The following is a 23,820-nucleotide window of genomic DNA, read 5'->3' on the forward strand; positions in this document are numbered from 1 at the left end:
GGGTGGCTTGGGTTTTCCAACAGGTCACCACTCGTGTGAGGGATCAACTCCAGTACTTAAATCATCCCCCTCGACCTGCTCCATCATCACTGGAGGCAGTGGGGTGCCACAATCCCAGATCTCCAGCACACCTGCCGAGGGAAAGCCACTGTTCTGACAGCGGGGAGAGGGCAGGGATGTTCTGGGGCTCGCTCAGGTGTGGGAGATGTCCCGCTGTGGGCAGGGAGTGACAGCCCTGTCCTGCACACAGGGCTCTGCTCCACAGTGGCCCTTCCAGCAGCCAGAGTGTCACAGCTCAGTGAAGCTGCCCTGGCAAGGTGACCAGCAGTCCCTGGCAATGGCATTGCTCCGTCGTGACAGCAGTCCTGGGTGTCCGACCCATTTTCTGACCTGCCCCTCTTGCATTCACTGGTCAAGGACAGACACCCACACACCACTCCTGGGAGTGCTTCTCTGAGCCAGCCAGCCCTGAGCAGTGGTTTGTAGCTTGTTTCCCAGTGGGGTGTTTGCTCTCAGTGTCTGATGCAGCTCTAATTTGGGGAAAACCTCAAACCTCCGAAGCGCGTGGCTGCGATGCAGCCGCTGCAGGAAGGGGACAGGGCAAACAGACCCATTTAGGCACATCCTGGCTCCTATTCCAGACCCACTGGACCAAATCCCGACTTTTTACAATTTTTTCCTTATTCGTCTTCTGACCAGTTACTGTCAGATACTTCCAGTGAGAGCTGGCAGCTCCTTTACCCTCAGGCACAGCCTAAGTACAGTGACATTCCCCAGAACCGTGTGGCTAAAGTGGCCTTAATATTTCACCAGAAAATCAGACCCAAATACAACTGTTTCTCAAAGCAATTAGAGTGGTTTTTTTGCCCAGAAACCTGGAATTCCCAAGTTGCTCAGGGCTTGCTCTCACCCTGGCAGCCCCAGAGGCCGGTGCTGTGGTGGCCACTGGGGCTGTGCTGGTGACCACACGCAGTGGCCAGTGGGTCACTGTGTGCTGTCCTGGCTCCCACACCAGAGCACGGACAAGGTCCCCCTCGACTGCCCCCATGCCCCAGCAGGACTGTCCCTGTTCCCAGCACCCTCTGGGGCAGCTCTGGGAAGCCAAGAGCTCTGGAAGCAGCCGTGGGCACAGCCAGCAGGCTCAGCCTTCCCCAAAGGGCTGCAAGGCTCACGGCTCAGGAATCAAGAGACGTGTTTTAACTTGGGATCCCAACCTCACCCAACCGTCTACAATGTGGAATGGTTTAAAGGCAATCATCCTTCTCCAGGGAAGTTCTCCTGTTGCCTGCATCTCTCACAAGGTCGTTGGAGCCTGTGACTAACTGGAGGAATGCTGAACAAGATCTGGCTTGCTTTTACACATCCAGCCATTTTCTCCCTAAAATATGTGCCTAAACCCCTCTATTCCTACTCACAGCTCTATAAATAGCCCAGCCAAACACAAGCCAAGCTTTCCATAATCCCGGGCTTCACCTGGAGAAAAAATTTGGAAAAAACAGGCATGTGGAAAGCCCTTGCCTTCCAGCTGGGAATTGCTGGGCAGCAGCCGTGGGGACTGTGGGCAGGGCAGCACTGGCATGGTGGCACAGGCAAAGCTCAGGCATCAACCAGGAGAGCAGCAGCAAGGGAGAAGGGATTGCTGCTGGACAGGGCTGATCTACAGCCCAGATAATCCAGGGGTATCAGGACTGAGCTGTTTTTCTCTTGTGCTTAGAGCCAGGACTGTGTGTGGCTGAAGCCTGCAGCCATAAATGGGCAGGGGAGTGGGGACCCTCCACTGAGCAGAGCATCCTGACCTCTGCATGGGAGAGAACTTCCCCTGGGAAAAATGGTGAGATATGAGACCCAGGGTACCACCTCTGCCAGCCAGGTGACACAGCCTCCCGAGCACCAGGGCTTTGGGAATCCACTGGCAGAGAGACCCAGTCAGGTGCAGGGGGAAAATGACCAACTTGTTGTTCAAAATTGACAAAATTATGGAAACATTCCCTTAAAAGACAAATCAAAGGCAAGTGTGTTTATGTGTATGTGTGTAAATATGTTCATGCACACACATGTTTGTACACACACACACACACAACTGCAGCAACGACCTCCCAAGGAACAACCCCAACAATCCCGGGACACACGGCTTGGTAGCAACACACACAAGGTAAAAAAGAGGAATGAAGTAATTTCCTTCTATCTCCGACTGCCTCTGTGCCTGTGCCGGACTGTTGTGAATGTCAGAGACAGACACAGACCCCGAAGGAAACAACCTCGGCACCCAAGGACAGGGCTGAAAGCACATCACCTGCAGCACAGGTACCACTTCACCTGCTCTGCCCTCCCAGGGCTTTCCAGCAGGGAAGGGAAGCCTGCCTGGGGCCGTGGCATGTGCCGTGGGCTCGGCCGAGGAGATCCCCAGTGGACAACAAACCAGTGCTGGGGGTGTCCAGCACTGCAGGCGTTCCTGGGGTGGATGCTCCAGCCAACACCCCCCCAACTGTGCACACGGATGAGGAGCCTACACTCCTTTCACCCAAGGTTCAAATCACACCCTGGGCTCTGCCAGCACCAGATCAGGCAAAGCCAGAGGACCAGTGACCGAGCTGCCGAGGCTGCAGCATCCTGCACTGACACGGATGGGGGCTCAGGAGCGGGGCTGGAGCAGCCCCAGCTCATCCTTGCAGCCGTGGGCTGGGGACAGGCTCACACTGGGACAACCCCTGGAGCATCCTGGGCCACAGCACAAAGGCTGGGCTGGCAGAGCTGGAGAAGGTGCCCCAGCAGTGGGGGATAATCCCAGTAAAAGCAGCAAGGCAAACCCCGTCCCTAAGGAGCAGCACCTACCGTGGTGTAATGCTGCATCGGGTCGCTGACGTACAGCATTTTAGTTGTCTTGGGGTTCACGGAGCGCGGGGAACCGTCCTGCCCCGGGAGTCATGGGGTCGGGGTGGCGATGGAGGAGGCCGGGGTGGGATGGTGGGTGAAAGGGGCAGTGTGGGGCGGGCAGCGCCAGGGATGCTGCGCTGGCCACCCGTGTGCCGCCGTCTGTTGGCTCTTTGGCTTTTTTCATCTCCCTTAGTTCTGTCAACTCGCTGCATCCAACAACAAAACGGGGCCCACCCCTTCTGTCCCTCATGACTATTCATTAAAGCACAGGGCAGGCCCCAGCTTGCCCAGTGATGGACTGGGCGATACCAACCATTCCCACTGCAGGGAGAGCGGGGGTCCAGCTCCACCATCAAACCCACCCTGATCCCACTCCTGAAAGCTTCTTCCAGCCACATGGGGCTGGAAACCTGCTTGGTTGGCACCTGTCACCAGCACACCGATGTGGCCGTGCTTGCACTGGCCAGATGATGCAGTGACTCTGTGAGAGCTCCGTGTCTCAGTGATATGGAGTTATCCCTGCCTAGATGGACAGATATGGATAGGTGTGGATGGATGGATGGATGGATGGATGGACGGATATCTAGAGGGATAGACAGGGATGGATAGGGATAGACAGGGATAGATGGCTAGCCAGGGCATTGGGGTGACCTGCTCCAAGTCACCGAGCACTGGCACTGGTGCTGAGCCCCACGAGCAGCAGGAATCAGCATGGACTGAGCAGTCCCTGCACCGCTGTTCCCCCTCTTGCCTCTGTCTCAGTCCAGTGGTGTCCTGTTACCTGTGCATTTACTGTCATGCACCCCGGGCTGCACCAACCCTGCCGGACTCAGCTTCGGTCCCAGCAGGAGCGAGGGGAAAGGCGAGGGCTCGCCCGCCCAGCGAAGGGCAGAGCCCCAATTATCAGCCCTCTGCCCGGCTCCTGCCCGCTGCGGCAGAGGCTGGGGAAGGAGGGAAAGCGAGCGGAAAGCGAGGGAAAAGGGGCTGGGGGAGGGGAGGCAGCTGTCGGGGAGGGAACGGCGGCTTTTTGCAGGGAAACGGCGGCTTTCTGCAGGGGGATGCTGCCAACAGCCGGAGCGGCTGCAGGGATGCTGCCGGGAGGCCAACCCGCTCGGGGCACCAAACAGGCACGAGTGCCCTGCATGTCTCGCACACCCACGATGCTTTTCCAAGACTCTGTCTTTGACAGAGGCAAAGGCTTGTAGGATGGGCTTTAACTACACACCATTTGTACCAGAGTGAATGACTCCCTGTTCCTGTCATGGGACTCGAGCTCTGCTGCCCTTACAGCGCTGAGCCCCCACTGCTGTGTGCAGAGATATTGTCCAGCATTGAGTAGCCATGGTTTTACTGAGCCCTGTGCCACAGGTGATCACACCCTGCACCAGTGCCAGCAGTGCCACACCTGCAGTGGTTGTTCTCCCCACTGCCTCCCCCAGAGCCCCCAGCCCACCCCTGAGGGGAAATCAAGTCTGTGTCTGGTGCAGGTGCCACCCGTGCCACCTGAGCACACTCACCATCACCGAGTCGTTCATGCCTCTCATCTGGAAGACGTCCATGGTGACCTCTGTCTGGTTGGAGACCTCGTTGCTGCCGGCGTGGGTGGCTGGAGGGAGGTCGAAGTAGGTGCTGTCTGGCTCCCTGAGGAGAAGGTGAGGGCACAGTCATCTTCCCAGCTCTCTAACACCCCTGCCACCACCACCACCCAGCAACTCACAATCCTCTTGAACCTTGTCACCTTCCCAACTCCTCCCTCCATCCTCTGCTTTGATTCCCAGGTGGCAGAGCAGGCTTTGCTCAGGCAAACTGTTGCCTGGCAGAGCCTTGGGAAGCTGTGCATCCACCCAGCTCCTGTGGCATATCTGTCACCTTGGGATGTCTTTACATGAGAGGATACCAAGGGAGAAAGGATGGAATGAAGGACAGTCCTTCTCCTTTGCTTTATTAGAGCATGAGGCTCAAAGGCCAGAAAACTTGCAAATATCTTGGTGGGGCTGGAGGATGTTTAATTTTGGAATGAAGGGTCCTAGGTTAAGTGGACCTCTGCTCTGGCCCTGACACCATCTCCATGCAGCCCTGGAGCGCTGCAGCAAAAAAAGGAGCCCTCCATGAGACAGTGACACGTGTGTTTGTGTGCTGGTTTCAAACGACACTTTGGCAAATGAAATGGGCTGAGCAGAGAGGCTGGAATCTGGGAGCAAAATTCTCGGTGTGGCAAAGGCCTCTGTGGAGAGCAGAGGATGCAAAAGGAACTTGTTTGCTCCTGCTTCCAAACACCCCTCACGGGAAATGACCCCCCACTTACAGAGTGCTCCAGAGGTGGGCGAACGTGCTGCCTTCGTCAGCCGGGGGTGACTGGGACATCTTGGCAGTGGGGGAGTCTGACAGAGGATAAACCACTCTGGGGGCAAAGAGAAGCAGCAGGTTAGCACTGTCAGTGTGCTGTGCCGGGCTGTGCTGGGCTGTTCAGTGCCGTGCCGTGCTGGGCTGTGCCGTGCTGAGCCATCTCATGCCAACAAAGCACCCGGCCAAGGGCAGGAGTCCCCCAAGCCCAGCTCACTGCAGCAGGGACTGGAGCTGCCCAGGGCCCGTGGGGGGGGACAGAGCCCCCCAGCCCCAGCAGCTGCAGGCCTGGGGGTGTGCAGGGTGTGACCTGAGCTCGGCCAGAAGGTGCATCCGGGGAGCTGCGGGACAGCCCGTTCCTCAGCCAAAGCCTTCCGAGGGCTGTGCACAGTCATACCCAGAGTCCTCCTCAGCCCGCTGCCCTCCCCTCGCCCCTGGGCAGTGCTTCCTGGCCTCTCTCAGGTGCCGGAGGAAGCACAGGACACAGCTTGGCTCTCCCTGTGCTCCCGGAGCCTCTCTGGCCCAGCAGCCCGAGTGGGGAGTCTCCCAGAGCCATCTTGAGCCCCACGCTGGTCCCTGGGCGGGCAGTCCTGCCACGGCACCGTCCTCCTCCTCCTTACCCACTCCCTGGAAGCAGCAGGAGCACTTCCCTGCCCCGGCTGACGTGGATGTACCTCAGGAACATCTGGCTGCTCCTTTTACCCGTGCTGGTTTTAGCATCTCGTTTCAACTTCGACATCTCATAGTGAAAACCTGAGACTTCCTGCTTTTGGGGTGTGAGCTGCTGAGTCGAGGGCAGCCCCTCTCGGACTGAGGGATGCTCAGGATCTCCCAGGCCCCTCTGACTCAGCTGGGGACTGGGTGCCTGCAGGGAAGGGAGTTAAAACGAAAGCAGGCTAGCTTTCCCCGTCAGCAGATCCTGTGAGCTTTCTATGAGACACAGCATCCACAGCTGCCATTCCCTGAGGGTTTCCCACAGCACAGGAGGGCCCTTGTGCCACGGGCCCCATGCCAGGATAGCTCACAGGGAGAGTCTGGTGTCCTCCCGTCCCTCCTCGCCCCACGTGTGACACACAGAGAAATGAAAGTACCTACACGACAGCTCTGAGAGAAGGAAAAGCCTAGAACAGATGCAGGCGACTGCTGGTGGCCTTACCCTGCGTCCATGCTGCTTTCCCTGGCCCGGGGCAGCTTCAGGAAGAAGCCAGGCCTTTCCCTCCAGCAGAGAAAGCACCTCTGCACCGCCCCGGCTGTGTGGTCATCACGGGTGACACCAGCTCTAACCACGTGGCTGCTCTCGTTCTCAAAAGGAAAGAAATCTGACTGTTTTAAGGGCGTTTTGGAAGTTCCCTTTCTCTTTCAAAGCACAACCTGCACATGCAAAGCCAGGCCAGCTTCTCACATCTGAGCTCTAAACTCCAGAGTACAAAGGGAAGCTGCGGCGGTCGGTGTTGTTAAGGCACATCCCTCTGCTGGGATCCCAGCTCATCCTGGGAAAGCACCTCTGCAGCAAGACTGACAGCCTGGCACAGGGCATCTGGGATGGTAAAGAATCACAAAAGACTTACAAATAGGGTTCCCCAAAATTGGCACGGTGCTGATGTAATTCCATCTGAAAGGAGGTGCCATTTAGAGCCCCATTGCACAATGAATGGTGGAGACATTCCCGTTCAGGGAAGGTGGGAAACCACGGTGATGGTGAGACCCAGCAGAAGGAAAAGACACCCTGTGGGAAGAAGTGGGAGCCCTGTGGCACAGCTAAATTAAAGGTGAACTGGGAAGAGCCTTAGAGCCTCATGTTCAGCTCCCTGCCCCTTTCAGCCCCCCAGTTTGGAGGCTGTTCCCGCTCTGTGCTAACTGTGTCCGCTCCCTGCTGTCACCAGCTTCCCACACCAAAGGAAAGACCTGGAATATCACTTCTGCCAGCAAGAGTTCTGCAGTCAGACCCCACCGAGAGGATTTATCACCTCCCGAGACCTCAAACTGCTTATTAAAGTGAAGATCTCCTTGTCCAGGGAAGGGCAGCAAGGAATTCTCCATCCCTTCTGCCCTGAGGCTGCAGGGAGGTGGCAGGAGATGCTTGGCATGACTGGCATAGCTCGGGAGGGACCTGCACCGGATTTATTGCAGGTTTCTAGAGGAAGAGGGACCAAAACGTGCAAAGCCAGGGGCTGGTGATGGGATGCAAGGCTGCAGGTGGGATTTGCCAGTGTTCACGGGGAGAGCTGCTCTCCCTGCACCTCCACGAGCCGGCTCCAGCGATTGCTGGGTTGCTGCTTCCCTCTGTTGCTAGTCAGGGCATTGCAGGGAAACTGCACACGAGAAAAGAGGCCAGGAGCAGGGAGAGAAAGCCTGAGAACAGGTGATCACCACCTCCCCTCGCCCTGGGACTCAGCCCATGGCAGGGCTGCCACCCCCGGCATTGCTGGACCCGGCTGGGTCGCAGTGGAACCAGTTCCTCCTGTGCATGCCCCTTCCCTGTGAACTGCCACTGAAGTAATTTCCAAAGATTAGTATGGAAAAGCTCAGTGTACTCAATTTTCCACACTGCTGTGGCTTTGGCTATATCTGAAATGCCAAGTTAGCCCCAGGCCAGCTGAAGCAGCTCTTTCCCCCCAAGCCCGAGAGACAGTGGGAGAAGGAAAAACACACCCCAAGGTCCCAAGAGCCACCCCAAAGTGGGAGAACCCTGGAGAAGCAGAGCTGATGAACCTCTGTATATCCAACCGCAGTTCACTCACGGTTCGTGTTCTGACCGCAGACCCCAATATATTCTTAGAATGATTATAAACCCAACTTCCTTCTTTCAGCACTGTGAGGAAAGTGAAGGGGTCTCACAGCACTGCCTGGCTGCTGAGTTTCTGCACTCTCTAGAGGGAGCATCTTTGATCTCACCATGAACTTTAAAGCTCGGGGTGAGCCCCTAGAAATGCCCAGTGCTATTGATAACAAATTCACTGCTGTGTTGCCACTCCAGCCCAGGATGAAACGTGATGGCATTTTGCAGCCACCTTAAAGGGAGATAAATGCCCAAACTCTGTATAACAGGGCTATGAGTAATTCCTAAGGACTCTTTGCCCATCCTGAGAGAGGAGGACTTCTGAGAGCCATTGCTACCTCTTATACTCCAAGCTTGATGGCTTGGGAACCGGTCCTGGACCTTCTCTCCTCTGCACAACGAGACCCATTGGGCTTATCCAGCCCACAGCAAACAACTCAATATTTGCAAAATGCTGCCAGTCTCAGGATGCCAGTGCTGCCCCGTGCTATTGTTAGTTTGTCCAGGATTATTAAATCCACACCTGCAAAATGAGGTTTGTAAAAGCAATGAAGAGCGAGTGAGTGAGCTTTCCCACAGCACACTTGAATCTCAGGAGCCCTCCTTGGGGTGCAGCAGGTTATTAACTATTTACTTTCCAAGGAGAAGGCAGGCTGGACAGAAATCCTCTCTGGATGGAGTCACTGACAGGCAGCTCGTGGCAGGGCAGGAGGCTGAGGCAGCCGCTCTCTCTCTCTCCCTGGCAGCCTCATGGCTGTGCAGGGACCTGGCTGTGGCAGCCAGCCCCTGCATCCCACCGGGATCCAGCCCCTCCGCTGCTTCTCCCACTCAAGGCTGGGCCGTCTTTACTCCAATCTCAGGCACTCGGGAGCAAACTTTCCAAGACACTTCAACACTGTGTAACAAGCCCACGAAGCCAAGTGGCCGCGAATCACCTTCCAGGCACGTTATCGAGTGCTCCGGAGAGGGTCGTGCGGAGAAACTCGCACACGCGAATAGCAAGGGGTTTCCTTTTGTAGGTTTTTTCCTCCTACCTGCGTTTCGAGTTCCCCCGGAGGTGTCCCGCAGACAGGAGTGGCCTGGGATAGAGGATCTATGTTATTTACTGCACTACGATCTAGTAGCGTCCCGGTCGCCTAGGCAATGACATTGGAGCTGCTGAAAGCTGTGTGAAAAGTGAGGCGAAAGCTCGTGCGCTCCTTCCTGGAACAGGAGGCAGTTGCAAGGGGGTGGGGAATGCTCAGCCGAGCGTGCCGGGGAATTAAGCTGGTCACCAGTGCCAGAGCGACTCCAGGGCAGGGAGCGCCTCGCCCGAGGCGGCTGCGGGGGTTTAATCGGAGCGCTTGGGTTGGAAGGGACCTTAAAGCTCGTTTTGTTCCACGGGCAGGGACACCGCAGGTGGTGGCGGCAGGGCGGCTGTCGCGTCTGTCCCTCTGCCACGGGCCAGAAAACTGCTGCGTTTAACCCACCTCAAATACACCGGAGTGCCTGTAACTGGTTTTTGGAACCCAAATAATCCGCAGTGAAAACAAGACGCGAGCGTTTCTCTGATCGGGAGGTTTATTTTTAGATGATGGTGGCTGTGGTCCCTGAGCAGGAGGGTGGGTCGCACCCGGACCGTGCTGTCACTGGGACGGGAGCCGGGCTGCTGCCACCCGAAAATGCTGGGGTTCGGAGCGGAGGGGCGAGGGCAGCCGTGTGTTCCCCCGGGAAGGGACGCGTGGGATCCGGAGCGTGTTGGGGACACGCGTCCCTGTCACCGCCCCCGTCCCCCCTCGGGCTGTTTCCCAAGGGAATATGTCCCGCGGGAGGGGTTATCTGGCTTCTGCCCCTTCGCTGGTGTGTCTGTATGTTTGTAGGTACTTATTTATTTATTTGTCTGTTTGTTGATTGATGGATTCCAGTCCATTCACATCCTTTCTCTGGGGCACCTCTATTGCAATTGTCAGTTTCTCTGTCCTGCCCGGGGAACCCGGCGGGGACGTCCCGCCTGTGCTCCTGTCACTTGTCGGTAATTAGCCGGGAGGGCTGATTAGCCGGAAGGGGCGATTAATTACCCAGGGCACTCCCGGGCGCGGGATACTGCCCGCGGAAAGGCGCCATATGACAGGGGGCGGCTCTCTGAGGATGGGGAGCTCCGCCAACCCCGGAGGGGACGGAGGAGGGGGAACACCCCCCTCGGCTCATTAAGCGCCTCATTAACGTCTCATTTGCATATCAATGACCTCCCGAGGCGCGTTCCCGTCGCAGGGCGCCCCCTGCCGGCCCGGCGCGGGCACCGCACCCCCCCGGCGCGCGGCGGCCCCGCCCCTTCCGGCGGGGAGAGCAGCGGGGCGGGCCCAGCGCGGCGGGTTCGAATCCCGGCGCCGCCGCCCCCGCCATGAACTTCTCGGAGCTGTTCGAGCTCTCGGGGCTCCTGGGCCGCTTCTCCCCCGACGGGAAGTGCCTGGTGAGTACCGGCCGCGGGCAGCGGGGCCGCTCCGCCCGGGCCGGGCCGGGGCGGTTGGCGGAGCCCCCGAGCGGCCGCGGCGCGGGGCCCCCGGGCCGGGCCGGACACGGAGCGGCGGAGCCCCGGAGGCCGCGGGTGCGAGCCCTGAGCGGGGCGGCGAGGGTCTGTAACGGAGGCCTGGCTGAGGCTAAACGAACCTTAGGTAAATTAATTGGTGCTTTAATTAGTACCTGAAGGGAGCCGCAGGAAGGATGGAAAGGGACTTTCTGCAAGGGCCTGGAGGGACAGGACAGGGGGCAATGGCTTCAAAGTGCCGCAGGGCAGGGTTAGAGGGGATAGTGCGGGAAAATTCCTCTCTGAGAGGGTGGGGAGGCCCTGGCACAGGTTGCCCAGAGAAGCTGTGGCTGCCCCATCCCTGGAAGTGCCCAAGGCCAGGTTGGACGGGGCTTGGAGCACCCTGGGCTGGTGGAAGGTGTCCCTGCCTGTGGCAGGGATGGGACTGGATGGGCTTTAAGGTCCCTTCCAACCCAAACCGTTCTTGGATTCTACGAAATAAAATAAGTTATAAGATAAAGAGTCGTTTTGCAAGAGCAGACTTACTTAGCCAGGAGTGATTGAATGAATGAGGATTCTATTTATTACTGTAACCTCCTTCCCTCCTGGTTTAGCTGTTCTCATTGTAGTTTGCAGTGAGCTCAGCGCACACAGAATAGAATTACAGAATCACAGAATGGTTTGGGCTGGAAGGGACCTTCAAGATCACCCAGTGCCAGGAATGAGGCAGCCACAGCTTCTCTGGACAGCCTGTGCCAGGGCCTCCCCACCCCAGGGAGGAATTTTTTCTTGAAAACGTGACTCTGACCCTCTCTGAACTTACACCCTGGATGGCAGTGAGCTGGGCAGTGGCAGCCTGGCAGGGACAGTCCCAGTGCTCCAGCCCAGGATGCTCCCCTGCTCAGCCCTGTTCCTGTCCCGCTCAGGCCTCGTGTGTCCAGCACCGCTTGGTGGTCCGGGATGTGAGTTCCCTCCAGGTCTGCCAGCTCTACACCTGCCTGGATAAGATCCAGTACATCGAGTGGTCATCGGACTCCCTGTTCATCCTGTGTGCCATGTACAAGCGAGGGATTGTCCAGGTGAGGACAAAAGCAGGAGAGAATCTGTTTCCTGGTGGGAATTTGGGTGTGCTGGGAGTGAGAGCTTAATAGCCAGCACTAGTCTGAAGGTCTGCTGAAGTTCCTGATGTTGATAATGCAGTTTGAGGATAACCCAGCATGCCAGGATTTTTAAAGCCATAACAAACATCTTACTTTGAAAAAGAATATTTAGAATAAAAATATTTAATAAAACAAATCAAAGCTGGAGATTATCGTACCAGTTTCTTACTGCAGTAGAAAATAAATAACATGCAGACTTGTTGAACAGTCTAAAACTGTTTTTTAAGTATTGAATATTCAGAATATTTGTCACAGAAAAACCAACCCCACCTCATTTGCCACTTCCATTATCACCCAGAGGGGTGGGACTCACTTTTGCAGTGGGATCCAGCGCCAGTCCTTCATGGCCACGGGCGGTCAGGGGCTCCTGGGCTGCCTGGAATGGGGTGCAGCAGCGTGTTCTCAGCTGTAGGGAATTCCCCTGAGCAGAGGGGTCGATGAGCTGTTGTTCCCTGCACTGTCTGGTTGCCCCCTGCCCCAGGTCTGGTCCCTGGAGCAGCCGGACTGGCACTGTAAGATCGACGAGGGCTCGGCGGGATTGGTGGCTTCCTGCTGGAGTCCGGACGGGCGTCACATCCTCAACACCACCGAGTTCCATGTGAGTGTCAAGTCAGGATTGCTCTCCACGGTGTCAGATGTTGCTGTCTGCCCTTTGCCTCCTAAAATAACCCAGAGCTCTTAAAGCTGCAGTGGTGGTGGAGAACACGAGTGCAGCTCTGTGTTCCCGTGTGTAACCCAGGTTAATTCCGGGGTGGATGTTTGTTGTTCCATTAACACTTTATTCTCTTGCTTCTGGTGATAAGATAGAAAATGGACTCTCAAATTTGAAGGTAAAATTATGTGTTTGAGAACATATTCTGATAATTTTGATATTTTTATGGCATTCATCAAATTTAGAATTTTAGAAATCCAATATGTTGTTTGCAGGATTTCTAGCAAAAAAACCCCAAACAACAAACCCAAGCCATATTTGTTTGAGTGATATGTAATTAAAAAATACAGGCTTAGGTTTATTGACCTGTGAGATGAGATTTAGATCCAGGTCTTGGAAATACTTTCCCAGTTGTTTGATTTGATACACAGGAGTCAGACTACTGATGGAACCAGTTGGAAAATTAAAATTAAAACACCTCTAAGTGCTTATTAAGAGCCATGTTGGGGAATGCACACTATGGTAGAATCCAGGTTGGAAGGCCTGTGGTTTCTGACTGGTCCACCTTTGGATTAGAGCTGATGAGTCAGTACAATAACGAAGGGTCAGAAAATAGCCAAGAACTACATATGAGAGCTACATTTCTCCTTGTGTTTACTCTTTTCAAACCTTTGGCTGGGTTTTAGGTGGCAGGGTTTTGTGCCATGGTCCTGGCTAGCACTGAATTCCCATGCTGCATTGCAAGATTTCTTCCTTCTTTTTTTTTGGGCAAACCCCAGTGTCAGGGGGGTACAGACAGGGACTGTGTGTGTGTGCAGACCCACCCCTTTAGACTGTGGAGTACGAGGAGTGATGAGTTTAGGCCTTGGTTTTCCCGGACGTGAATTACTCTGATGGCAATTAAAATTAAAAAGTGAGCCCAGAGTTGCACCCTGGAGGCAGTGCAGCCATCCCTGCTGGCCAGGCAGCAGTGGAGGAGTCAGGACACTGCAGGCGGGTACTCTGTGCTCCCAGGGAGTATCTCCTGGCACGTGTGTGTGGGGGTGGCCCAGCAAGGATTTATTGCCTCCCAACAGAACTTGCTTTGACCTTAGAGGATTTCATTAAGCCTTTGCCAAGTTGGCATCTGTGTTGGGATAAGTTTCCTCTCCAGCTGTAAACAGGTTGCTAAATTAGCTGTTGTCAGACAGCTGCCTGGGCCCGGCCGCGCTCCGAGCTGTGTTTACTCCCTCTGCTAAATCCACAGTCTGGGGGGACAGACGTGGGCAGTGCTGGGGGCAAACTGTGAGGATATTTAATATCAGCATGTTATCAAATCCAGTGATTGCCTGGGGGATTTGGGGGTTCCCCACCAGCCAGCTCAGCTCAACTTTGGCCTCCTGGCACTTTCAGACAGCACCAACTAATCACTCATGTAATGCTTCAAGTCAGTGTGTGAGCTCCACTGAAAGCTCAGAAGTTACTTTCTTATTCCCTGAAATTTTTTTTTTTAAGGGATGTGTTTGTACTTATTAATTTCTAGCAGTCTGTACTTACCAGTGCCTCAGAAAAATCATTACAGAATCCCAGAATAGCCCTCTGGAGATCATCCAGTCCAACCCCCTGCAAAGGCAGGGTCATCTGGAGCAGGTGACACAGGAATGTGTCCAGGTGGGTTGGGAATGGCTCTAGAGAGGGAAACTCCATGCCCTCCCTAGGCTCCTGTTCCAGTGCTCCATGGAAAGAAATTCTTCCTTGTGTTGAGGTGGAACTTGCTGTCATTTATGTCATTTATGGCTATCACTCCTTGTCCTGTTGCTGGGCACTACTGAACAGAGTCTGGAACCAGCTTTTGACACCCACTTTTGGGATTCAACTAACTTGCAGTCAGTCTTTTTGTGGTCTGCATTTCTCTCCTAAGATCCACTCTGGGAGGCAGTGTCCTGTGGAAGATATCGAACCAGTGCCGTTGTTCCTCCAGAATTTAGAGGCATAGGTGACAGGTGAAAGATCTGGAGAAAGCAAGTGGATCCTCTTCATGTCCCTGGAGATGTTTAAGGCCAGGTTGGACAGGACTTGGAACAACCTGGTCAAGAGGAAGATGTCAGTGGAACTGGATGATCTTGAAGCTCCCTTCCAACCCAAACCATTCCAGGATTCTGTGCTTCCTCATGACCCTTGTGTTTTGGGATAAATGGTGTGAAGATGTTCTGGAGTCCTTCTCTGAAGAGCTGTGCTTATAAACTACATACACTGTACTTTCTCTCCTTCCACGTTAGGTCCTTAAGCATTAAGGAGCTTCTCTGGAACTCCAGCAGCAGGGAGAAGTGTGTGTTTTTGTGTGTATCCGGGCTAATCCTTAGTAACTGTGAGTGGCTGCGTTGGCTGAAAAATGCTTTCTGGCGAGGAATGTGCTCCGAATAATCTTCTGAAATCCAGTGCTGACAGACACTGCTATGTAAGGGGCCGAGTGACCCAGTCAAGTCTGGGACAAGAGTTGACAGTCATTTGAGCTGTAGGTTGTTTAAAAGTGTGTTTTTGTCTGCTGAAAATCACCAGTCCTACACCTGCCTGGAGCTGTCAACATCGGGCCGTAGTCCTGGACCCGGCGCTGGACACTGTTTATCACGTTACCATCCAAATACTTTTTATTTCTCAGCTGTTTTTAGGCTATTTTAAAAATGCTTCTGCTTTTGGTTTGTTTTTCCACTGCAAAACAACAGCTGAAAACTTCTCAGACACCATTATCGTGAGGATTTGAGTTTGACAGCTCCCCTCAGTCGAGTCATCGATGCTGGACAGAAAGTATCCCCCAAAAGGAGCAGTGGAGAAGGGCTTGCTGCAGAATTAATGGACCATGGTCTGTTCTCCTGCTACAAAGGCAATTGTCCCTTCCCCCCAAATTCCATGAGAAAGGCAACAAGCAGCAATGCAAATTTCCTGTCATTTTTGAAAAGTTTTGTTTCTCTGTGTTTGATGTTTCCGTCTTTCCTGATCCTTTCTGTGAGCTGTGACATAATCTTTCTAATCTTCTTCATCTAATTTATGTTGGCAACTTGGGTGAGATTGTGGAATAATGTTCTAGGTGGGAGTATGCAGGTTTTCCCTTTCTGTCACAATTTAATTGTAAACACACTGTTAATCCAGGTAAGGGGGTGTGAAATCCATGCATTAAGCACATAATGTGAGATTCTCAGTTTGTGGGAACGTCTTGAGTGTGCACAAATGGAACAACAGAAAAGGATCCTGATTGCAGGAGTCAAAATGGTTTGGTTTTGAACGTTTCTTACACTGGGCCAAACCCTCAGGTTGGGTGAGTTGGGTGAGAGGTTACAGAGGGTTGGGGCAGAGTGGGTCCATGGGCTCTGACTTGCAGGAGTCATTTGAGCCTGCAGCCCTGGCAGGAGAGAGGGAGCGAAGCTGAACAGGCAGCAAGCAACAGGGCAAGAGGAAACGGCCTCAAGCTGTGGCAGGGGAGGTTCAGGTTGGACACCAGGAGGAATTTCCTCCTGGAAGGGGTGGTCAGACCTAGGAAGGGGCTGCCCAGGGAGGTGGTGGAGTCCCCACCCCTGGAGATGTCCAGGGAAGGACTGGACGTGGCACTCAGTGCTCTGGGCTGGGGACATTGGGCACAGGTTGGACTTTGAGGCCTTTTCCAACCCAAATGATTCAGTGGCTCCATGGTGGAGCAGAGATGGATGCAGAAAGACTTCAAAAGGAGGGTGTAATTGCCTTTTCCTTGCGGTGGAGCCTCGGGCAGGGCAGAGGTGACAGTGGGGGCTCAGCGTGGGATGTGCTGTGTCTCACCTCCAGACATTTCCCTCTTCCTGTGCACTTGAGATCCACGTGAGCAGCAAGGTTTTGCCTCCTGAGGCTCAGAGCAGCCAAGGTGGTCCAGGATGGCCAGGGGAGCTGATCGTGAGGCCAAGTGGCAGCACAAGTGTAAACTCGGATGCCTTTGTCAGGAGAAATGACGATCCAGCCCTCAGCATTCGAAGCCTGCAGCTGCTAAGCTTGTATTAAGTGGCTGGGGAATGTGTGCTGTGTGTTTTGCTCGGGGGAGGCAGAGCAGCCAGTGCATTTAGGGCTGCAATTAATAGTCCCCAGCAGCATTTCAGCACTGCAGTTGCTGCAGGAGAATGTGTGGAGGCATCGTGTTGGTATTTTTAAAGTAAACCTTGCAGAGGAGCAGTCTGACAACGCTGGGCTCCTGTGGCCGGAAGTGAGGGGTGCAGGGATAAAACCTGATTAATGCCCTTCATCTCGTGGATTCCTCCAGGACCTGCTACACTTGTAGGGGGGATTCTGCCCCTCTGCCCTGCTCAGGTGAGACCCCACTGCAGAGCTGCCTCCAGTTCTGGGGAACAGCACAGCAAGGACATGGAGCTGCTGGAGCGAGTCCAGAGGAGGCCCCAGGATGATCAAAGGGATGGAGCAGCTCTGCTGGGAGGAAAAAGCTGAGAGAATTGGGATTGTTCAGCCTGGAGAAGAGAAGACTCCAGAGTGACCTAATTGTGGCCTTCCAGTGCCTGAAGGGAGCCCACAAGAAAGATGGAGAGAGACTTTGGACAAGGGCCTGGAGAGACAGGACAAGGGGGAATGGCTTCAAACTGACAGAGAGTAGGTTTGGATTGGATATTAGGAAAAAAATCTTCTTTACTGCAAAAAGCTCTACCTGCAACTCTTCTGGAATCTTACCTCAGTGCAGTAAAACGTAGAAAAACACAAGGGAAAAGCTGTCTGTGGTCTCTGCAGCTCCAAATGCAAAGGTTCCTGTGCCATCCTGAGTGTCCCTGGGTCTGGGCCTGCCGTTGCCAAGGGAGAGGGAGTATTTGTTTTTAACTGGATAATGTGCAGATGGCAGGGCCGAGCCTGGGGTGCAGCTGTGACCTTGGGGAGCTGTGGGGAGGCTGGGTCTGCAGCTGCCTGCCCTTTGCAGCTCCAGAAATCCCCTGAACACCAGTGTCATGCCTTGCTTGGCAGGGCAGGTTTGGGGTGTTTTCTAAATTTTCAGTAATTCTGTAACATTGCCTCCTTGTGTATGGCTGAGGAGGGAAGTGCAAAATGCAAATCTCCACGTTGGTGGTGTGAATTTTGTGCACCCCTCTAGAGTATTCAGTGTGGTGCAATGTAAATTTGGGGTAAATACCCTGCTATCTGCAGGGGGCTGGGAGAGAACTCCTCACCCACATTGAGCCATACTGAGTAGCCACAGAGTTTAATTAACCACAGAAGGTTCATTGATCTACTTTGTGTTGCTGAACTAGGCTGATGTTTTTCTATTTGCTTAATTCTTTTTTTTTTATCTACAAAAATAACCCAAAGTGCTCCCTGTCTCTCTGCCAGCTGCGGATAACGGTGTGGTCCTTGTGCACCAAGTCTGTGTCCTACATCAAGTACCCCAAAGCGTGTCAGCAGGGTGAGTGTCACACATCTACCCAGCAATGGCCTTTTAATGTGGTAGACAGGAAAAAATGAATTTAGTGTGAAGGCATAAAATTAAGCTGGATGTGCTGTGGTGGAAAAACATTAATCCAAAGTGGCCTTTCTCATCTTTTGCACGTGGAAGGGTTGGAAAGGGAAGCTCGTGCCAGGGCTGTCAGGCCACATGGCTGTGGAGAGCAGTTTCCTGCCTGAGGGTTGTGTCCCACAGATGACAAAGACAATTATGTATTCCAGATAAAATTGTAGTGGATGGGAAGCAATGCCTGAGAGTTGGTGGAGAACTGATGGTTGCATAACTGATCCATTTAGCCAGGCTAAATGAAGTGGTTACTTGAAATCTGTGGGGTTTATATAACAACTGTCAGTGATCAGATGTGTTTTGAAGCTCTGCATCCTGAGAAATTGTACATTCCAAGCTCAAAAATTGCTGACACAAGCGAATCAGTAACACTGTGCTTTGCCTTGATTAATGTGACCTTCTGCGAAGAGATTCTTTCTGCTCTTTCGTTTCTGCTTTGAATTGGGAGTAACTGTTCCTCACTGAAGACTCATCAGCCGTCCTGCCTTGTTGTCTCTCTTCTGTTTAACACAGTTTTAATGAACTCTGTCCCCTGGCAGGGGTGGTTTTCACCAAGGACGGGCGTTACATGGCCGTGGCAGAGCGCCGCGACTGCAAGGACTTCATCAGCATCTTCGTGTGCAGCAACTGGCAGCTCCTCAGGGTAAGCTCTGCCCTCTCCTCCCACTGCTACATGTGCTGTAACATTACTACAGTAGTAATAGTGAGAGTAGCAAGTGCTAGATACTCAGAATGTGTGATATAAACTGTTCACTCGTGAGATCAGTCCGGGAAGGGTGGCACTGCTGTGGGGAACTGGGTGGATCTGAGCAATTAAACCAAGCAGGAACTTGTCTATGTGCAGTGTCACCTGTGGCTCAGGAATTCTGAGGCTCACTAGAAGCTGATAGAAAAATTTGGGAACTATCACTAAGTGCTTGTTGTGTTCCTGAGCTCTTCCCTAATAATCTTTGTTGTGGAGGTTGTGGCTGCCCCATCCTTGGAAGTGTTCAATGCCAGGTTGGACAGGGCTTGGAGCAACCTGTTCTAGTGGAAGGTGTCCCTGCCCATGGCAGGGGGATGGAACAAAATGAACTTTAAGGTCCCTTCCAGCTCATACCATTCTGGGGTTCTATGATCCTGTACCAGACTTTGAGACAAGGAATTCTACCTGGATTTCTTGACTGTTTCAGTGTAACTAATTTAATTTTCTTATGAAATGCTGTTCATTTGAAGGTATAGAAACTTTTGCCCTTTCTATAAAGGGAAGCAAATATTACAAAAGGAAATATTTCTGTTTCTACTCTGGCATGCAAAAGGCTCTTTTGCATTTGTGGTAGCCCTTGAAAGTATAAAACTGAACATTCTGTCAGGATTCGTTGACATAATATTTCAAATGGGTTTGTGGTTTCTCTTTTGGGAGCAGCATTTTGACACTGAAACACAGGATCTGTTTGGGATTGAGTGGGCTCCTAATGGCTGTGTGCTGGCAGCGTGGGACTCATGCCTGGAGGTAGGAAAAAAGCAGATAATTTTCTTGAGAGAGTTCAGCTGGTCTTTAGGCATCATGGAGAAAGCAGTAACTAAAAAAACCTGGTGTTTAAAATGTTTCTTTTAAACATAAAATGGTTTGAGTTCAGCTTTTGTTTAATATTGTACTTATATTTGGGATGGATGCCCTTGCAAGTGGGTGTCACCGTTCTGTAAATCTTCAATGACAGCAAATTCTTTCTAATTTATCTTGCAAAAAATAATTGATTGTAGACATTTCAGAAGGTGCTATTGAAATAATGAAATAATAATGGAAGAATCCTCTGTGAGAGTCTTCTGCAGCTTCACTGATATTGCACTGCACAGTGATTTTACAGTTATAAAACTACTCATCCAAAAAGTGAGCCATGAAGCCTGGAGCCTGCTAACTCGTAGATAAGAGACCATGACCTCTGTATTTAACTTGCTGCATTTTAAACAGAGAGAGTTTGGGAGGAGTGCTTTGCCTGCCTTTGGTTTCTGACACTCGTGCTGGTGTTCAGAGTGCCTGTCTGTGTTGCAGTACAAGCTCCTGCTGTACTCCCTCGATGGCAGACTGCTCTCCTCCTACCGCGCCTACGAGTGGCCTCTGGGCATCAAGTCGGTTGCCTGGAGCCCCAGCAGCCAGTTCCTGGCAATTGGCAGCTTTGATGAGAAGGTGAGAAATAGGTTTGTTTTCTCCCTCTTTTTTCTAAACCATTTGTAGAGCCCTGTCCTGACAGTCTGCTCTTGCAATGCTTCCTGAGCCAGGTGCGTATCTTGAACCACGTGACGTGGAAGAAGATCACAGAGTTTGAGCATCCAGCAACCATTGCCAGCAAAAAGACTGTAAGTACAGATCCAAAATCCATGGGGTTGTTAGCAGAGCTTTGGTGCTGCTGTTTGTATCTGAAAGATGCTGACAAATGCATTTAATTTTGGAGACCTTGATTTCCCCCCCCCAACACCTAATTAGGGCTTGGGAAATTGCATGAAAACTTGGGAATGTAAGAAAAATGGGTGGATCCTTTCAAATTTGATGGGATATGTGTCTGTGATCTTCTCCTTAGCACTAAGAGATTCTCAGATGCTCTTGTCATATGCCAGTGTATTTGGTGTAGATGGTGGCTGCATTACAGATTTGGGTGTGCAGCCCATGGGAAGGAGGAGGGATTTGTCTCAGCTTTATACAGTTCCTGACTTTGATCACAGTCCAGTTCCAGTGATGTTTAGAGGCACATCCTGTGTGGACAGGCTCATCCAGCTCACCTAAAGAGCATTTCCTGGAACATCTGTCAGCGTTGATTTTATCCTTTATACCTGTACCTGCAAGGCCTGACAGATTCTGGGTCGTTGGCAGCAGGCACAGAGCTTTAGTCTTGTTCCAAAAATCCCAGGCTGATCTCATCCACAGAGGTAACCAGAACAGTGTGTAGAGTTGTTTGCCACTGTAGGAGGGACTGCACAGGTCTCCTGGCAGAGTCTGTGTGTGGACTGTAACTCTGCAGTGGTCACACGACTCTGCTCATGTCCCTTAACCAGAAGAAAGGCACGAGCCATTAAAGCACCTCAGCAAAGCTTCTCATGGCTGAGAAATGCTTTTACTTCCAGTTAGGTGTAAAATATGTCATGGAAAACAAATGGAAATAGCTCTGTTAATCTCCACTACACAGGCAGGAATTGCAGTTGGTGCTTTTTAGCCTGGTGCTTGTGTTTGGGAATATGTTGTAGGCATGCTGAAATATTTTTGCTATTTCCTTCTGCAATGCTGCACTTGGTTTGAGTTTATTTATGATAGAATCAGATTAAAGATTCTTGGCTGCAAAAATGAAATCCATGTTCCCACTGTAACGAGGATGATTTATTTTCCAGTCAGGAATAATGAATGAGGGGCACTGTGGCAGATTCATTCCTTGTAGACTTCAAGGTTTGTGTATTTGTCACAGGAGTGTTTTTACTGATCATGCTCCAAACAGCCTGGGATTCCCTTGGAATGCTGAATTCCATGTCTGTCTACCAAAGCCCTTTCCTCTGATGAACCAGGGGGTTCTGAGATATAATAAATGTGCAAAGAGTCAGTGGGGTGTGAGTGTTTGGTAACAGCCCATGATCAAACTCTCCGAGGCCCTTCTGTAGAACTCTCACTTGTTTCTTTGTAGATTGTGTACAAAGAAGTGGAGAAATCCCCATCTGTTGAAACAGAGAGACTTTCTTTCCCTCCAACAAAAGCATTGGCCAGTTCTCTCTTCAGCACACAGAGTAAATGTAAGCCAAAGTTTACTTAAACAAGACACTTGAGTTTGCCATGGGAAGTCTTTCTATAAATAAATGGTGTAGGTGAACTCTGCCCCTTGGATGGTGGAACAGATCCTCTGGATGTTCTCAAGAGCAGTAAAAACCAATCTCATTGTTTGTGGCACTGTTAATGACCTTTGTTTTGCACCAATGTTTGAAATGTTAGTTAAAAGGTAGTGGAAATTTTGATCCCTCCTTATTTTCCTAATTTAATCTCAGACCTGCCTGGATTTCCAGCCTTTCCTTTTTTGTCGGAGGGCTGGAAATAATAAGCTGGCTATATGAATATGCAATATCTTAAAAGAATTGAAGTTTGGACTGGAACATCTTGGAGAAGAGTAAAATGTGGTCCTATCGCTTCAGGGATGATGGGTTTTAACAGCTGGGGTTTAAATGCATTGTCCATTCAGGCTCACTTAGTGAAGTGCTTTTCTTTCCCGTTCCAGATGAGATCTCCCAGGTGCCAGTTTCTTTACAGTATATCAAACCAGTTGCTGACAGGGCAAATCCCAAAGTGGGAGTTGGGATGTTGGCGTTCAGTGCAGATAATTGTTTCCTGGCAACCAAAAATGGTAAGTTCCGACTGCTCTGCCTTAAAGGGAAACCCTCTCTGGGAATGGGGGGGTTTCTTATTGCACTTGTTGCTCTGTAAAATCAGCTCTGCTGAGACGTGTAACTACAGAGGCAACCCAGCCTCTGTCTTCTAGTGTATGTCAAGTGGTGTGAGCTGCCAGAATGGCTGATCAGAGCAGGAACTCAGCCTTGGCTCTGCATTTGATGAAAATAGTAGATTTTTGTATTTCTTCAAGTGTGTGCAAGGTCACTGTGTTGAAAATGGAACACAAAAATCTTCCCCTCCATTTACAGCCTGGGTCTTGTGAAGGGCAGAACTCTGCACAGCCTGTAGCAGGGGGGATTCTGACTGCCTCAAATAGTGAAAGTCATGGAATTAATGTTCCATCTTTCCCTTCAATGATCCTGAGGAGCTGTTCATGTCTGGATGCCAAAGCTGTGGGTCAGGTGCAAAACCCACCAAACAGACTGATGTGATAAAAGCCAGGGAAGAACTGGGAGATGTACTAAGTCACTTCTTTTACCGTTTTTGCAATATTTCCAAGGCAATGCTGAAGGCTTTGCTTGGCAAGACTCTATTGGTGGCACCCCTGGGGTGCACCTAAAGGTTTGTGTTGTGTTAGTTTATGTTTGTGTCAGTTAATGCCCGTTTGAAAAACACAAGTGTGACCCTTTCATCCTTCAAGTCTTACGTGACTGGCACTTCCTTTGCAGACAGCATTCCCAACGCTGTGTGGGTCTGGGACATCCGGAGGCTGAAGCTGTTGGTGGTGCTGGAGCAGCTGTGCCCCATCCAGGGTTTCCAGTGGGACCCTCGGCAGCCGCGCCTGGCGCTGTGCACGGGCACCAGCAGAGTGTTCCTGTGGTCCCCCGCCGGCTGCGTGGCCGTCCAGGTGCCCGGGGAAGGTGAGGCCCTGCAGGAGCTGCCACCAGCTGATCAGGGGCAAAATAGCTTTCCACTTACTAATCACTCCGAGTGTTATCGTGAAAACGGCTCAGGTGTGTTCTTGGAGCTTCTTAAAAGCGGGTATTTTTATCCTCAAAAAAAGGAGGAGCTCACAACGAGGCAGCAAATGTCAAATGTATCGAGGACAGAGCACGGGGCTGACAGGGATTTGTGTGACTGATTCCAGCTGCCTTTTCCTCCAGCAGGAGGATGGGCTGCCAGCTCCTTGCTGACACACTCTGCTCTCTTCCTGCAGGCGACTTCCAGATCGTGTCTCTCTCCTGGCATTCCAGCGGGGACTCCATGGTGCTCCTGAGTAAGGACAACTGCTGTGTGTGTTACTTAGAAAGAGAAGAGGTAAAATAAAAAAATTAAAATGCACTAAGAATGCTCCCAAGTCTGAGGAAGGAGGAGGAAAAGGGTAAAAATGTGTTGCCCAATCTGAAGTGTTTGTATTTATAAATTATTTATTTAAAGGAGCTCCAAGCTCAGTGTGTGAAGTATTGTGATTGCACTTGAGTGATGTAGCAACTGAAATGTAGGGAGTGGGTCTGGATTGCAAGAAAAACCTGAATACTGATGGAGTTGAACATTTCTCTGTGTCAACTCTGAACCCTTATTTTCCAAGACTGTAGCTCTGTGTGTATATAATGTATAGCTATTATTTAAATTTTCTAATTTCCAATAAATATTTTGATAGTTAC

The 23,820-nt window shown here is 51.9% G+C and overlaps 2 protein-coding genes across 7 annotated transcripts in view; one reads left to right on the forward strand and one right to left on the reverse strand.

The window, feature by feature from the left end:
• The window catches only part of TP73 (tumor protein p73), a 30,687-nt gene extending 18,547 nt beyond the window's left edge, over nucleotides 1-12,140 (reverse strand). For 3 of the 4 annotated variants that reach the window (XM_039388044.1, XM_039388042.1, XM_039388043.1), the window contains exon 1: nucleotides 2,833-2,939. In XM_039388044.1, coding sequence (XP_039243978.1) covers nucleotides 2,833-2,871 — 39 coding nt within the window. In that variant the 5' untranslated portion in view covers nucleotides 2,872-2,939. Of the gene's footprint in view, nucleotides 1-2,832; nucleotides 2,940-4,391; nucleotides 4,516-5,179; nucleotides 5,276-11,972 lie in introns of those variants that run through there. The other variant, XM_039388041.1, reaches the window with a different exon arrangement.
• On the forward strand, nucleotides 10,329-23,592 carry WRAP73 (WD repeat containing, antisense to TP73). 3 transcript variants are annotated; one of them, XM_027732315.2, is made up of 12 exons: nucleotides 10,329-10,445; nucleotides 11,426-11,578; nucleotides 12,141-12,257; nucleotides 17,616-17,709; nucleotides 18,354-18,457; nucleotides 19,220-19,306; nucleotides 19,847-19,981; nucleotides 20,074-20,151; nucleotides 21,462-21,567; nucleotides 22,044-22,169; nucleotides 22,885-23,076; nucleotides 23,373-23,592. In XM_027732315.2, the coding sequence occupies exons 1-12, from the start codon at nucleotides 10,377-10,379 to the stop codon at nucleotides 23,480-23,482; spliced, it is 1,371 nt and encodes a 456-aa protein (XP_027588116.1). In that variant the 5' UTR covers nucleotides 10,329-10,376; the 3' UTR covers nucleotides 23,483-23,592. The 3 variants fall into 3 exon arrangements, with proteins under 3 accessions (XP_027588116.1, XP_027588117.1, XP_027588119.1); XM_027732316.2 differs by having other exon boundaries at nucleotides 10,330-10,445; nucleotides 17,637-17,709; XM_027732318.2 differs by lacking the exon at nucleotides 10,329-10,445 and adding an exon at nucleotides 10,573-10,647.
• Nucleotides 23,593-23,820: the final 228 nt, after the last annotated feature.

This window comes from Pipra filicauda, unplaced genomic scaffold (genome assembly GCF_003945595.2).
Source record: "Pipra filicauda isolate LSUMZ 115617 unplaced genomic scaffold, ASM394559v2 scaffold601_size279085_pilon, whole genome shotgun sequence".
Classification (NCBI taxonomy): Eukaryota; Metazoa; Chordata; class Aves; order Passeriformes; family Pipridae; genus Pipra; species Pipra filicauda.